Source organism: Oncorhynchus kisutch, linkage group LG15 (assembly GCF_002021735.2).
Source record: "Oncorhynchus kisutch isolate 150728-3 linkage group LG15, Okis_V2, whole genome shotgun sequence".
Taxonomy (NCBI): Eukaryota; Metazoa; Chordata; class Actinopteri; order Salmoniformes; family Salmonidae; genus Oncorhynchus; species Oncorhynchus kisutch.
In genome coordinates, this window is record NC_034188.2 from 23,122,180 (window position 1) to 23,138,669 (window position 16,490).

Genomic DNA, 16,490 nt, shown 5'->3' on the forward strand with positions numbered 1-16,490 from the left:
GTGAAGAGGGAAAACCCAGATATTCACAACGTTTGTGATGAATGACAGATTGTTTCTTCATGCAAAATAGATTTAGGGTTTAAAATTCAATTAAGCTGCTTTATTTTAGGGGTTTAGTGAAGGCGGGTCATCTTTGACCATTAGAACAAGGGGACTATACAGAATGAAAAACTACACAAGGGTTAATAAAAAAAATATATAGATGACATTGATTTTAGCATTGGCAAATTGTCTTAGTCCGGTAGTGAGGAACCTATAAAACCTAGCTAGCTTCAAATTTATTGGAATAAATGACCAAACTATAAAACTAGCTAGCCAGCTATGGGTAAATGTAGCATGGTAGCTACCTGACAGGAGTGCTAGCTAGCTATGTTACCTTACTAGGTACATTCATAGCTTTAGGTTGGTTGTTTTTAAGCTCAATTTCAAGATTTCCACCAAGGCCTTTGTTTCTCGATCAAACTGTCCACTTAGGAAGCAACACTGATTGACAATACATTTCACATGCTGTTGTGCAAATGGAATAGACAACAGTTGGAAATTATAGGCAATTAGCAAGACACCCCCAATAAAGTAATGGTTCTGCAGGTGGTGGCCACAGACCACTTCTCAGTTCCTATGCTTCCTGGCTGATGTTTTGGTCACTTTTGAATGCTGGCGGTGCTTTCACTCTAGTGGTAGCATGAGACGGAGTCTACAACCCACACAAGTGGCTCAGGTAGTGCAGCTCATCCAGGATGGCACATCAATACGAGCTGTGGAAAGAAGGTTTGCTGTGTCTGTCAGAGTAGTGTCCAGAGCATGGAGGCGCTACCAGGAGACAGGCCAGTACATCAGGAGACGTGGAGGAGGCCGTAGGAGGGCAACAACCCAGCAGCAGGACCGCTACCTCCGCATTTGTGTAAGGAGGAGCACTGCCAGAGCCCTGCAAAATGACCTCCAGCAGGCCACAAATGTGCCTACTCAAACGGTCAGAAAAAGACTCCATGAGGGTGGTATGAGGGCCCGACGTCCACAGGTGGGGGTTGTGCTTACAGCCCAACACCGTGCAGGACGTTTGGTATTTACCAGAAAACACCAAGATTGGAAAATTCGCCACTGGCGCCCTGTGGTCTTCACAGATGAAAGCAGGTTCACACTGAGCACATGTGACATGTGCATGACCGGTTTGGCGGTGGGTCAGTCATGGTGTGGGGTGGTATTTCTTTGGGGGGCTGCACAGCCCTCCATGTGCTCGCCAGAGGTAGCCTGACTGCCATTAGGTATCGAGATGAGATCCTCAGACCCCTTATGAGACCATATGCTGGTGCGGTTGGCCCTGTGTTCCTCCTAATGCAAGACAATGCTAGACCTCATGTGGCTGGAGTGTGTCAGCAGTTCCTGGAAGAGGAAGGCATTGATGCTATGGACTGGCCCGCCCGTTCCCCATACCTGAATCCAACTGAGCACATCTGGGACATCATGTCTCGCTCCATCCACCAACGCCATGTTGCACCACAGACTGTCCAGGAGTTGGCGGATGCTTTAGTCCAGGTCTGGGAGGAGATCCCTCAGGAGACCATCCGCCACCTCATCAGGAGCATGCCCAGGCGTTGTTGGGAGGTCATACAGGCACGTGGAGGCCACACACACTACTGAGCCTAATTTAGACTTGTTTTAAGGACATTACATCAAAGTTGGATCAGCCTGTAGTGTGGTTTTCCACTTTAATTTTGAGTGTGACTCCAAATCCAGACCCCCATGGGTTGATAAATTTGATTTCCATTGATAATTTTTGTGTGATTTTGTTGTCAGCACATTCAACTATGTAAAGAAAAAAGTATTTAAGAATATTTCATTCATTCAGATCTAGGATGTGTTATTTTAGTGTTCCCTTTATTTTTTTGAGCAGTGTATTTTCCAACGGGGCTAATCATTTGGGTGAGTTTTTTTTCCTCGCCTGCGTTGCCTCGTTTCACTGCCAAAAATAAAATTTAACCGTCTAGTGTTCGGCAAAATAACAGCACAATGTCAAATACAGGTAGCCTAGTCAAATAATTAACATTCAATCACATTAACTCTCTTGCGGCAATTCCACTAACGGTTTGTATGTTGCCAAACGTAGCTGCTGCTCATGTTGGTATCTGTACTGATGGCGCAAAAGCCATGACAGGGAGACATAGTGGAGTGGTAATGCACGTACAAGCAGTTGCTCCCGACACCACTTGGGTACACTGCAGCATCCACCAAGAGACTTTTGCTGCCAAGGGAATGCCTGACAGCTTGAAAGATGTTTTGGACACTACAGTGAAAATTGTTAACTTTGTTAAAGCAAGGCCCCTGAACTCTCGTGTATTTTCTGCACTATGCAATGATATGGGCAGCGACCATGTAACACTTTTACAACATACAGAAGTGCGCTGGTTATGAAGGGGCAAAGTATTGACACGTTTATTTTTAAATAGAGAGATGAGCTTCAAGTTTTCTTTACTGACCATCATTTTCACTTGTCTGACCGCTTCACTTGCATGATGATGAGTTTCTCACACGACTGGCCTATCTGGGGATGTTTTTTCTCACCTGAATGATCTGAATTTAGGATTACAGGGACTCTCCGCAACTATATTCAATGTGCGGGACAAAGTTGAGGCTATGATTCAGAAGTTGGAGCTCTTCTCTGACTGCATTAACAAGGACAACAAACATGTCTTTCCATCATTGTATGATTTTTTGTGTGCAAATGAATTAAAGTTTACGGACAATATCATATGTGATTTAGCGAAGTACCTGCTTAATTACACAGGTACTTTCCCGAAACAGATGACACAAACAACTGTCCTGTAAGGTGATGAAAAAATACTAAACAGAAAATAATCACCCACAACCAAAATGGGGAAAACAGGCTACCTAAGTATGATTCTCAATCAGAGACAACGATCGACAGCTGCCTCTGATTGAGAACCATACCAGGCCAAACACAGAAATTACAACAAAGAAAAAAGAACATAGACTACCCACCCCAACTCACGCCCTGACCAAACTAACACAAAGACAAAATAAAGGAACTAAGGTCAGAACGTGACACCCTGGTGCTAGATGGGGTACGCAGCTGGAGGTTGAATGTTTGAAAGGGTACGGGACTATAAATGTTTGGGAACCACTGCTGTAGATGATCTATTGCTGCATGTTCACTGTGTTGAGCATAAAGGACCAGTGGTTATTCTTGGAAAAAAGTGAGATTTTGAAATAGAGTTCATATCTTCAATTTTGAGAGTTATTCGGCAAAGGTAAATGTGTTGGAAACCTCAGAATCTGCTCTTTCTGATACTATATAGAAATCAGAACATCTTACCTGTATCTGTAGGATTGGAAAAAGTAACTTTTTGTTGGTTCTGAAAGTAATTACATGTCCTTCTAAAACTGCTTATAACACTAATGTTGTGATCTCTAAATTCTAACATAGGTGTGTCAAAAATACGTATTTAGTTCAAGCCAAGGACAGAGGGTTGCATGAGATGCATGTATTGCAAACAAAATGGAAGAAGTTGAGCCTCACGCTTCACGCTTAGTTGATGCGTAAACTGATCCAATATGCTGTTTACTTTCTGCGTCTACCTCATATCGCCGAGTCTACCTTTAATTGAAACAATAACAAAGTGGTCACCTGCCTCTGTTTAAGTAAAAAGCAGACGGATGGGCCTACAGAATGGTACCAATGTCAAATTCATAGACGGGGCTATGGATGCAAGGACTGACCGTCCATGAAATCAAAATGATGGTTAAAACTATGTTTAACGCCTCCCCTCAAAGTGATCTGAAAATGGAGGGAAAAATATTAAACTCCGCATATGACCTGCTGTAAAGATGCCTTAGAAATTAGTAGCCTAGCTACATACTACTCTGATATTTCCATTCATTCTAAAAGATACGGGATTATCTTCTTGAGCAATGATTCAATTGAGAATGCACAAGGTGTACTGTGTGACTTGGTTATCTTTGAGTCATTTGTGGATGCACGTTTTCATTAAGAGACTACAAATGACATTGACAAAGCCAAAGGATGACTGATATCCTGCACTGTTAAAGTCTCAAAGCACAATTGACCTCTTTAGAAAGCAAGTTCAACTTCTTCCAGTCATTCCACTCATTTTCAACCAATGAACAGTCACTCACTTTGGGAGCTGTGTAGTGAAACTGGGGGTTGCCTGAAAAATAATGGGTTGTCCCTTTTTTATTCCTATACAGACACAATAGAAAAATACTTATTTAGAAATAAGTTCATCTTATTCTGACAATGTGAATTGAAAAAGGGAAGATATGTACTGTGTTTGTTTTGTTGCAGAGATTTAATAAATAAGTATTGAGCAAATGAAAGCAGAACATGTACACAAGAACATAAAACTGCAGTACTTATTGTTAGTTTTATTCTGTGGGCCCACGATACAGATCTGTGTTAGTTATGATGACCATGCTGAATGGACCCTGCTGGCCAACACACTGCTATGTGACAAAAACTCAGTGGCAATAACAAACAAACCAGCTGGGAGGAGAGATGGAGAGGTGGGAGGAGTGATATTTAACTGACAGGTCAAGTCCCGAAAGCACCATATAAAAAGGCAGGCTAGATGACAAGGGAAACACAAACCTACAGACTCACAACTCCAAGCTATACCTTCACAGAGACTATGAAGCTGACAATACTGCTCTGTGCTATCGTGCTCCTCTCGCTCTCTGGTGAGTACTATTGACATAACCAAAAGCACTTATGAGCTGTTCTGACATACATGTAAAAATATTGCCTGATATTTTAACATTGAACATTTCACCTTATTCTGGTACTTAGATCAATGAGGTTTTGGGAATAATCAGACAACTCTTCACTGTGAGCGATGCTAGTTGGATCCTTTACACGCTTTCAGCTGAATTTAAGAATGAAGAGTAGCCTATAAGGAAGTGGTGATAGCTTAGGTTATCTACGTTTAGGATAGAATACCCAGTTGTAAGACACAAATGGAAAGTCAGAGTTGCACCAAGAAAAGAATGTCAGGTGATATAATTCTGTCTACCAAGGCACTTCTATGAAGCTGACTCTGGGAGAGCTCATCGTGTGGGGAGCCATGATCCTATTAAATTCGTATGAATAATTATTGTAATTCCTAATTATATGCATGTGTCACAGGACACTGGTGATAGAATATGGACAACAGTCTCAGACCCCATGCCATTAATACCAAGATAAAAGTTATTTCCAAGATAGATACCTTGACATTAGGGTTACTGGTATGTATCTCACTGGCTGTGTCATCATAGAGCTAAAGATAACACATTGAGTGTTCAACAAGGGTTCAACAAGGGTTCAACAAGGGACAGTAATTTAATCTGGAAAACAATAAGGTATTTAAAGAAGTGGAATGTGATCTTGTTTCAAATACCAATAATAAAAGAAGGCATACTTTTCATACAGTTGCTGAGCAACATTCCACCAACCTTTTCCCCCACACTAAATATTGTGAATCACATCAAGGAAAAAGTGAATACCCCTTTCTTCTCATGTTTTGTACAGTTTTTGCCATGGATGAAGAAAGACACCCACAGCCCAGAGAGGTGAGATACATTAGGAAATAGTTATTCTATGGGAACAAGGCCATTACAATACTTTTTATGAGGATGTGTATGTCAAAAGAACTATAATAGACTGCTCTTCCCCTGCCTAAAACAGCCTCAGTGTGAGGTGTATGAAGGTGGCATGTGCTCCAGAGAGTTTGATCCTGTGTGTGGGAGCGATGGCAACACGTACACCACCAAGTGTGTGCTGTGTCATGAGAACAAGTAAGTATAAAACACATGGGTTATTTACCTTATTCCTATTATACCTATCCTACTATGTGCTGAAATATAAGTATGAAGCACAAGGGTGAGGTTACCTGCAGTAAAGAAAGCTTTGGAGAGAATTATTCCCTTTTAGGCAATTTCAATCACTAGGAAACACTGGCAAAGTGATGCCAGACCACACAGAAAGGTTAGGCAGTATGTCAATAAGAAAAAAATTCCCCAGAAGTCTGAGAAAATAAGATGATGAAGCAGGTGCTAGATGCACCTAGAATCAATGATAAGGACCTCCAAACCTTACCCCAGTTCTGGTGAGGTAACTAGAATTTTTTTTTTGTTGTTGTAATTTTACCTTTATTTAACCAGGCAAGTCAGTTAAGAACACATTCTTATTTTCAATGACGGCCTGGGAACAGTGGGTTAACTGCCTGTTCAGGGGCAGAACGACAGATGTTGTACCTTGTCAGCTCGGGGGTTTGAACTCACAACCTTCCGGTTACTAGTCCAACGCTCTAACCACTAGGATACCCTGCCGCCCTTACGTGACCTTGTTCTAGGAACAGTTGCATCATCAGGAAAGGAACGTGCCACTGACACACAAATCTTACCTATTGACTGTGGCTAGAAATTTAGCAGGGTTTGTTAAAGATTCAAACATTTTTCAGTTAAAGGAAGATCATGCTTTTACCCGATACATTTATTCATATAAACCACGCTTAAATAAACAGTAAACAAATAACTTAGACATTATTAGTTAAGACATTTCAAATAGAAAAATATAGATGGGAGAGGTTGAGGATAGCAGAAGGATAGGAGTAATAACAAACGACAGATACAGTGCCTTGCGAAAGAATTCGGCCCCCTTGAACTTTGCGACCTTTTGCCACATTTCAGGCTTCAAACATAAAGATGAAGTGGAACGACATTTATTGGATATTTCAAACTTTTTTAACAAATCAAAAACTGAAAAATTGGGCGTGCAAAATTATTCAGCCCCCTTAAGTTAATACTTTGTAGCGCCACCTTTTGCTGCGATTACAGCTGTAAGTCGCTTGGGGTATGTCTCTATCAGTTTTGCACATCGAGAGACTGATATTTTTTCCCATTCCTCCTTGCAAAACAGCTCGAGCTCAGTGAGGTTGGATGGAGAGCATTTGTGAACAGCAGTTGTCAGTTCTTTCCACAGATTCTCGATTGGATTCAGGTCTGGACTTTGACTTAGCCATTCTAACACCTGGATATGTTTATCTTTGAACCATTCCATTGTAGATTTTGCTTTATGTTTTGGATCATTGTCTTGTTGGAAGACAAATCTCCGTCCCAGTCTCAGGTCTTTTGCAGACTCCATCAGGTTCTTCCAGAATGGTCCTGTATTTGGCTCCATCCATCTTCCCATCAATTTTAACCATCTTCCCTGTCCCTGCTGAAGAAAAGCAGGCCCAAACGATGATGCTGCCACCACCATGTTTGACAGTGGGGATGGTCTGTTCAGGGTGATGAGCTGTGTTGCTTTTACGCCAAACATAACGTTTTGCATTGTTTCCAAAAAGTTCAATTTTGGTTTCATCTGACTAGAGCACCTTCTTCCACATGTTTGGTGTGTCTCCCAGGTGGCTTGTGGCAAACTTTAAACGACACTTTTTATGGATATCTTTAAGAAATGGCTTTCTTCTTGCCACTCTTCCATAAAGGCCAGATTTGTGCAATATACGACTGATTGTTGTCCTATGGACAGAGTCTCCCACCTCAGCTGTAGATCTCTGCAGTTCATCCAGAGTGATCATGGGCCTCTTGGCTGCATCTCTGATCAGTCTTCTCCTTGTATGAGCTGAAAGTTTAGAGGGACGGCCAGGTCTTGGTAGATTTGCAGTGGTCTGATACTCCTTCCATTTCAATATTATCGCTTGCACAGTGCTCCTTGGGATGTTTAAAGCTTGGGAAATCTTTTTGTATCCAAATCCGGCTTTAAACTTCTTCACAACAGTATCTCGGACCTGCCTGGTGTGTTCCTTGTTCTTCATGATGCTCTCTGCACTTTTAACGGACCTCTGAGACTATCACAGTGCAGGTGCATTTATACGGAGACTTGATTACACACAGGTGAAAAGTGCAAATCAATCCCAGAACAACAGCAAAGGACATTGTGAAGATGCTAGAGGAAACGGGTACAAAAGTATCTATATCAACAGTAAAACGAGTCCTTTATCGACATAATCAGAAAGGCCGCTCAGCAAGGAAGAAGCCACTGCTCCAAAACCGCCATAAAAAAGCCAGACTAGGGTTTGCAACTGCAAATGGGGACAAAGATCATACTTTTTGGAGAAATATCCTCTGGTTTGATGAAACGAAAATAGAAATGTTTGGCCATAATGACCATTGTTATGTTTGGAGGAAAAAGGGGAAGGCTTGCAAGCCGAAGAACACCATCCCCACCATGAAGAACGGGGGTGGCAGCATCATGTTGTGGGGGTGCTTTGCTGCAGGAGGGACTGGTGCACTTCACAAAATAGATGGCTTCATGAGGAACAAAAATTATGTGGATATATTGAAGCAACATCAGTCAGGAAGTTAAAGCTTGATCACAAATGGGTCTTCCAAATGAACAATGACCCCAAGCATACTTCCAAAGTTGTGGCAAAATGGCTTAAGGACAACAAAGTCAAGGTATTGGAGTGGCCATCACAAAGCACTGACCTCAATCCTATAGAAAATGTGAGGGCAGAACTGAAAAAGCCGGTGAGCAAGGAGCTCTGTCCGGGGGAGTGGGCCAAAATTCACCCAACTTATTGTGAAAACTTGTGGAAGGCTACCCGAAGCGTTTGACCCAAGTTAAACAATTTAAAGGCAATTCTACCAAATACTAATTGAGTGTATGTAAACTTCTGACCCACTGGGAATGTGATGAAAGAAATAAAAGCTGAAATAAATTATTCTCTCTACTATTATTCTGACATTTCACATTCTTAAAATAAAGTAGTGATACTAACTGACCTAAGACAGGGAATTTTTACTAGGATTAAATGTTGGGAATTGTGAAAAATTGAGTTTAAATGTATTTGGCTAAGGTGTTTGTCAACTTCTGACTTCAACTATATATATATATGTGTGTGTGTATGGGAGATTGGAAATGATACAGACAATTACATTGACGGAAGCTACAATCTGCAATTTAAAGCTGATCTGTACCCTCAAAAAGTTTCAAATAAAAGACATCTCAAATTATTAGAATAAAGTGTGTATTTGAGAGATGTATACTCAATATTATACTCATCAATCCTTGAGGTTTCTGTTCAGCATTTTACATTCAATCATGCCCTTTTGAACCTTCCATTTTAAGTTGTTAACAGAACACCTATTTTTCACAGGCTTAAACACAAGCAAGTCCTGGTCAAGCATGGAGGAGTGTGTGAGGCATAACAAGAAGTCTCTCTGGACACCTGTCCTGCTGGAATGATCCAGAGGAAGGAGGAGTATCACTGGACACCAGCTTTCGAAATCTGTAGACTAATAAAATTATGAAGCATGAAAATGTAGTCTCTTCTCTTATGAAAACGAATAGAATATTATGGAAGTATATTGAACAAAAATATGGGACCACCACTTTACATGTTGCATTTATGTTTCATGAGCTGAAATAAAAGATCCCAGAAATGTTCCATACACACACAAAGCATATTTCTCTCCAATTTTGCGCACGCATTTGTTTATATCCCTGTTAGTGAGCATTTCTCCTTTGTCAAAATAATCCATCCACTTTACGGGTGAGGCATGTCAAGAAGCTGATTAAACAGCATGATCATTACACAGGTGCACCTTGCGCTAGGGACAATAAAAGGGCACTCTAAAATCTGCAGTTGTCACACAACACAATGCCACAGATGTCAGGTTGAGGGAGCATGCAGTTGGCATGCCGACTGCAGGAATGTCTACCAGAGTTGTTGCCAGAGAGTTTAATGTGAATTTCTCTACCATAAGCCATCTCCAACTTCATTTTAGAGAATTTGGCAGAATATCCAACCAGCCACACAACCGCAGACCATGTGTAACCAGGATCTCCACATCCTTCTTCTTCACCTGCGGGATCGTATGAGACCAGCCACTCGGACAGCTGATGAAACGGACAAAGTATTTCTGTCTGTAATAAATCCCATTTGTGTTGAAATTATTATGTTTGGCTGGGCCTGGCTCCCCAGTGTGTTAGCCTGGCTCCCAAATGGGTGGGCCTATGCCCTGTCAAGGTTGCACCCCTGCCCAGTCATGTGAAATCCATAGATTAGGGCCTAATTTATTTATTTAAATTGACTGATTTCCTTTTATGAATTAATTGTTAATTCAATTGTTAATCCCCCCCCCCCCCAGACATCTGCAGAGAGGGGTCACGGCCTGAGATAAGCCAACCCTGTACAAATTAGGGTTAAGTGCCTTGCTCAAGGGCAGATCGACAACTTTTACAATTAGTCGGCTCGGGGATTCGAACTAGCAACCTTTCGGTTACTAACCCAATGCTCTACCCGCCACCCACAGGCGCACCAGTCTCACATTAGTGGGCAATCCAACAAGAAGATTGATAGAGCACACTGTGAATAAGAAACATGTCATAAGGAAAAATGAAATTTAGCCCAGCTAAATGTATTCCTCAGGGAGGACTGGAGAGCCTTATTTTGACTGGAGAGCCTTACATCTGTGAGGCATCACAGATGCAGAAAAAAAAACTATAAGGAAGGCTAAGCCCTCTGAGGCAGCAACTGAAAAAGGCAACCTTCTGATTTGCAGATGTGTGATCATATTACACACTAAATATAAATGTTACATTACAGAGCTGCAGACTTTTTTATTGTCCTTTGATGGGGTTTCTCCACCCAGCCCTATGCTCACTTCAGTTTCAGCAGCACTGTCTCCAACAGAGCCAGGATCTCCCCAAAGTACCCATCCTCGTCTCCGAGGACCTGCTCTGAGAGCACCAGTTCCTGGTACTGCTCCTGTAGGGTGTGGAGGGAGGAAGACAGGGTGTAGTCCTGCCGATACTGAGTCTGGCAGTGAGGCATCATGGCCAGGATAGTTCTCAGGGCCTTCTCCTTCCAGTCGTGCTCTGGGGAGGCCAACAGTTCAGGCACCAGGCTGCACCAGCCCTGCTCTGCCAACAGTGGCATGAGGGAGACCTGTGCGTACTGCCGCAACCGCTCGTTGTGAGAAGCATCTGGAATGGGGTCAAGTCCAGTCTGAGAAATCAGCTCCTAGAATAGAGAAAGTGCCATTCACATCATTTGATTTCACATGACTAGCCTTGCATTTATAGGCAAGGTTTTCATAAGAGCACCACTCACCTTCTCATTGATCATGTCATAGAGTATGGTTACAATCCTCACACGGAGGGCTCCCCCTTCGGAAGCTCGGAAAAGATCCCCCAACACCTGCAGCCCACCCAGCTTCAGGAAGTGGCTTTGGGCAAAGGGGAAGTGACGTAGCAAAGAGGCCACAGCAAACAACGCCTGTATACAGACAAACATTAGCATCAGTAATGTGCCAGGAAGAGAATTATGCAAAGTTGCGTGCTAATTGTAAAACTTCACTGTAGACAGATGTGAGGAAACCTTACAATTTTAAAATTGAAAGAGTCTGGATAATTAGCAGTGCTACATTTACAATCAGAGTACTAACGAATGGATTTGATTACGTGGGAACAAGACTTGCCTTCTTTTTAACAGACATGGGTCGTGGAGTGGCGAGTAACATTAACAGCTTCTGCAGAGTACCACTTTCAACTGCCTCCACCTGCACCACTGGGTTACTAGGAAGAATATAATCGATGATAATGTTACTGACGCACACACAAATACAAACATGCTGTCTTTTGGATGGTATTTACAATTAGACTGTTGGTATGGGTTAATAGAGACTGCTATACCTTGACAGAGCTGACCCCAAGACAAAAGCAGCACTCTCCTGAAGGCGATAGTCTGTGCTGTTCAAAGCATCAACCACAAGCTTCAATCCTCCCCTAGATGCCAAGTTCTGGGCATTGTCCACCTGACAACACAGATAACAAGGAAACTAATTATAATGTTGCTTCTACAATCAAATTAAAAATAAAAATAAAATCAGTGTTGCATCTTTTATTGTCTCAACAATTTATACTCCCAAACCATTAGTATATTCAGACCCCTTCCCATTTTCCACTTTGTTACATTATAGCCTTACTCCAAAAATGAATTAAATTATTTGTTTTCCCTCAATCTACACACAACACTCCATAATGACAATGTGAAAACAGGTTAAGACATTTTAAAAAATAAAACAGAAATACCTTATTTACATAAGTATTCAGACCCATTGCTATGAGAGTTCAAATTGAGCTCCGGTGCATCCTGTTTCCATTGATTATCCTTGAGATCTATCTACAACTTGATTAGAGTCCACTTGTGGTAAATTCAATTGATTGGATATGATTTGGAAAGGCACACTCCTGTCTATATAAAAGGTCCCACAGTTGACAGAGCATGTCAGAACAAAAACCAAGCCATGAGGTTGAAGGAATTGTCCGTAGAGCGTCGAGACAGGATTGTGTTGAAGCACATTTCTGCAGCATTGAAGGTCCCCAAGAACACAGTGGCCTCCGTCATTCTTAAATGGAAACAATTTTGAACGTAGCAATCGGGAGAGAAGGGCCTTGGTCAGGGAGGTGACCAAGAACCCAATTATCACACTGGCAGAGCTCCTCTGTGGAGATTGGAGAACCTTCCAGAAGGACAACCATCTCCGCAGCACTCCGCCAATCAGGCCTTTATGGTAGAGTGGCCAGACAGAAGCCACTCCTCAGTGACAGCCCGCTTGGAGTTTACCAAAAGGCATCTAAAGGACTCTGTTCAAGAGAAAGAAGATTCTCTGGTCTGATGAAATCAAGATGTAACTCTTTGGCCTGAATGCCAAGCATCACATCTGGAAGAAACCTGGCACCATCTCTACAGTGAAGCGTGGTGGTGGCAGCGTCATGCTGTAGGGATGTTTTCAGTGGCAGGGACTGGGAGATTAGTCAGGATCGAGGGAAAGATGAACAGAGCAGGATACATAGAGATCCTTGATGAAAACCTGCTCCAGAGCGCTCAGGACCTCAGACTAGGGTGAAGGTTCACCAAACAATGGGACAATGACCCTAAACACACAGCCAAGACAATGCAGGAGTGGCTTCGGTACAAGTTTCTGAATGTTCTTGAGTGGCCCAGCCAGAGGCCGGACTTGAACCGGAGCAAACATCTCTGGAGACCTGAAAATAGCTGTGCAGCGACACTTCCCATCCAACCGGACAGAGCTTGAGAAGCTCTGCAGAGAGGAATGGGAGACTTTCCTCAAATACAGGTGTGCCAAGCTAGTAGCTTCATACCCAGGTAGACTCGAGGCTGTAATTGCTGCCAAAGGTGCTTCAATGAAGTACAGAGTAAAGGGTCTGAATAATTTTGTAAATGTTATAGTTCAGCTTAAAAATAAATGTGCTAAAATTTCAAACCCTTTAACCTTTGTCATTATGGGGTATTGTGTATAGATTGGGAGGGGGGGACATTCAATCCATTTTAGAATAAGGTGGTAATGTAACAAATGTGGAAAAAGTAAAACAGTCTGAAAACTTTCCAAAGCCACTGTATCTCGTTGCCTCCCACCTCATTAGTATCTCGTTGCCTCCCACCTCATTAGTATCTCGTTGCTCACCTGATGAACAAGGTACTCTAGGTCATGTAAAGCTTTTATCTTCTCCTCCACAGTGGTGTTTGAGCTGTTGAATTGGGACATCAGTCTGCTAATAACCTGGAAGTCTGTCTCCATCAGCATGTCCAGTTTGGCCATGTCTCTTTTCAGCTCCTCCATGGGACGAAACTGGGCTCTGAGAGCCTCCTAAACACACAGGGAAACACACTAGAACCATAAGTAATAGTTTGCCAAACGAGAAGGAAATCAAAAATAGACTAATGCCTCTGTGAACCCATTTCTTTTCACAGCCGCGTGTCTTCGCGGTGAAAAGAGACTACAGACACATCAAATCAGGCCATACCTTCTCTTCTTTTTCTTTGTCACTAGTTTCGGGATCCACGCCTTCTTTTATATTTTTCAGAGCCTTCTTCAGCTCCTCAGCATTGAAGGATGGGCCTGGTGTGTTCTCCTTCCCCTGTCTGACTCAGAGAAAACACCTGTGGGTAGTCTGTTGTAATCTCAAGCAAAGATAGTATGGCCCTCTACTGTACAATAGCTACATGGCAAAAATGTTATACAGTGTTTCAAACTGACAGAAACACTTCAACAGGATCCTTACTTTTGTCCATCGATCTGGTATTTGAGAATCTGATGTTCCCCAAGTTTGACCTCCCTCTGTCTTGTCTGGAGATTGAGCCTTACGTGAGAGCCCCTTGGGACTGCCTGGCCTGAGTGATAACAATATTGTACAGTGAATACTTTTGATTCTGCCATACACATCAATACTCCATGCCGTTTCTTGTTTCTGTGTTTTGCACTTGCATTCAGTGGCATCTATGAATCACATGATTATTAATATTATTATTGACATCAAATGGAAGAACCAAGGACATGGATGGTTCATGATGTTGTGAGATTCTCTCTGGTGTTTACAGAACAACTAGTGCTGTGAGATTATGATATCAGGACCTGCTTAGACAAAGCAATTGTAACAGTAGAGTAAAGGATTGCAATATATGGGAAAATAAATGGCTGCAGTATTTCTACTATACTGAGTACATGGTGCATGGAATGCTAAGGCACAAATATATGAATGTGTGCATTCTTATTTTAAATGCATGTAGTTCTGTCCTTGTGCTGTACTTGTCTATTAAATGTTCTGTATTATGTCATGTTTTATATTGTCTGGACCCCAGGAAGAGTAGCTGCTGCTTTAACAGTCGCTAAGGGGGATCCTAATAAAATACATGTATTACTACTGTGTGTACTTCATGAGGCACCTGTGCATTAATACTTAAAAAACAAAAAACAATCACCTGGTTTGAGAGACTGCCACTGGTCCGTGGGACGGAACACATCCAAATCCTCAGGATCGCTCTCTTCCTCCATGTGGTGCACATCCTCATCATCCAGGCTGGTCTCAGTGCTCTCCACAACAGTCAACGCAGAGGAAGACTACAGGGCCAGGGGATTGTATCAGACTCATGTAGGCTACACACAAACTGTTTAACAATATATTTATACAGTAGTATATCGAGTAGTATATCATTAACTCATTAATTACTCACTTTTTCGCTGAGAACATGGACGAATTGACAACTCAGTACTAAGAGCATGAGTGCCATCTTCAGCCTGGTAGATTTACTTCCTTTTCTCAGGCATCCGGTCAACATACTGGCTGTTGTATAGCTAACACAACTAATATATTGATGGTGAAAATATCGATATCATAACACTATAGAGTAACAAATACAATTCATGTGAACTACGACGCATTGCACTATTTATTTACCCGACCGCACCATTTCAGATTTAAGCATGGACGTGTAACGTTGATACTTGTCAGAAATTAGACCACTCCTACCGTATTTGTCATCACGACCGGGAGCCAATCGTATTTTAAAGAGTGTCACTCGTTTTCAAATCTATGCGATCGGATTGGCTAATGGAGATCCCTGTATAATCTTTGTGACGCAATTACATGACATTTCATCAGTCTTTTTAGAAGTTTTATTTCATTTTATTACATGAACTGACAACTGTACATATAGCCCATGTGCCCATTTGTCAAAACAGTTACGGTACTGTAAACATGTATATGAATGTTACAACATATGAAAAAGTAACTATAGTGTTTTCATCTCAGAAGACTGAGATAAGCAGGAGAAGAGACAAATACTCTTGCGTGTGTCGGTTATAGCGGGTTAACCCTGATCTATACTGGAGGTCCAGGGCTTGCTTGGTTACACGTGGTCTGCGGTTGTGAAGCAGGTGGACATACTGACGAATTCTCTAAACGATGTTGGAGGCGGCTTATGGTAAAGGAATTAACATTCAATTATCTGGCGACAGCTCTGGTGGATATTCCTGGAGTCAGCATGCCAATTGTACACTCCCTCAAAACTTGAGACATCTGTGGCATTGTGTTGTGTGACAAAACTTCAGATTTTAGAGTGGCCTTTTATTGTCCCTAGCACAAGGTGCACCTGTGTAATGATCATGCTTTTTAATCAGTTTCTTGACATGCCTCACCTGTAAAGTGGATGGATTATTTTGGCAAAGGAGAAATGCTCACTAACAGTGATGTAAACAAATTTGTGCACAGAATTTGAGAGAAATAAGCTTTTTGTGCGCATGGAACATTACTGAGAACATTACTGGGATCTTTTATTTTAACACATGAAACATCGCACCACCACTTTACATGTTGCGTTTATATTTATATTGCGTTTATATATATATTTGTGCAATATCATTTAATTCTGGCTTAATATATGATGACTATACAACTAAAAAAACTTTCTCAATGGGTCTCCTTGTTGCGTGTGACATTGTGTTAGTTATCATCTAAGTACTAAGTGATGATAGAGCACTTCCCAAAACTGCCCATAGACTAATTTAACAATAAAAAATAAAAAAATGCTAATTGACTGTGCTTTGATATCAGATAGGAGTTAAAAGGCATCTCACCAAATATTTAATTTGAACACTTAAATTAGATT

General features: G+C 41.8%; 2 protein-coding genes across 2 annotated transcripts; one reads left to right on the forward strand and one right to left on the reverse strand.

The window, feature by feature from the left end:
* The first annotated feature begins 4,580 nt into the window (after positions 1-4,580).
* LOC109905994 (serine protease inhibitor Kazal-type 1) lies at positions 4,581-9,337 on the forward strand. The gene is made up of 4 exons (XM_020503624.2): positions 4,581-4,713; positions 5,543-5,583; positions 5,699-5,808; positions 9,174-9,337. Exons 1-4 carry the CDS (start codon positions 4,605-4,607, stop codon positions 9,223-9,225), a joined length of 312 nt encoding a protein of 103 aa, XP_020359213.2. The 5' UTR covers positions 4,581-4,604; the 3' UTR covers positions 9,226-9,337.
* Positions 9,028-15,359, reverse strand: LOC109905051 (nucleotide exchange factor SIL1). Its single transcript, XM_020502196.2, has 9 exons — positions 15,057-15,359; positions 14,805-14,943; positions 14,108-14,216; positions 13,850-13,967; positions 13,510-13,692; positions 11,714-11,835; positions 11,500-11,596; positions 11,133-11,297; positions 9,028-11,042 (listed from the first exon to the last, which is right to left on the reverse strand). The coding sequence occupies exons 1-9, from the start codon at positions 15,159-15,161 to the stop codon at positions 10,680-10,682; spliced, it is 1,401 nt and encodes a 466-aa protein (XP_020357785.1). The 5' UTR covers positions 15,162-15,359; the 3' UTR covers positions 9,028-10,679.
* Positions 15,360-16,490: the final 1,131 nt, after the last annotated feature.

Excerpts from the sequence above, each read along its gene's own strand:
- LOC109905994 (XM_020503624.2), top strand. The coding sequence starts at position 4,605 with ATGACAAGGGAAACACAAACCTACAGACTCACAACTCCAAGCTATACC. Across the intron at positions 5,584-5,698 it reads GACACCCACAGCCCAGAGAG|CCTCAGTGTGAGGTGTATGA; the intron begins GTGAGATACATT and ends TGCCTAAAACAG. Across the intron at positions 5,809-9,173 it reads GTGCTGTGTCATGAGAACAA|GCTTAAACACAAGCAAGTCC; the intron begins GTAAGTATAAAA and ends TATTTTTCACAG.
- LOC109905051 (XM_020502196.2), bottom strand. The coding sequence starts at position 15,161 with ATGTTGACCGGATGCCTGAGAAAAGGAAGTAAATCTACCAGGCTGAAG. Across the intron at positions 14,944-15,056 it reads TCCATGTTCTCAGCGAAAAA|TCTTCCTCTGCGTTGACTGT; the intron begins GTGAGTAATTAA and ends CTGGCCCTGTAG. Across the intron at positions 14,217-14,804 it reads GTGGCAGTCTCTCAAACCAG|GCCAGGCAGTCCCAAGGGGC; the intron begins GTGATTGTTTTT and ends GTTATCACTCAG.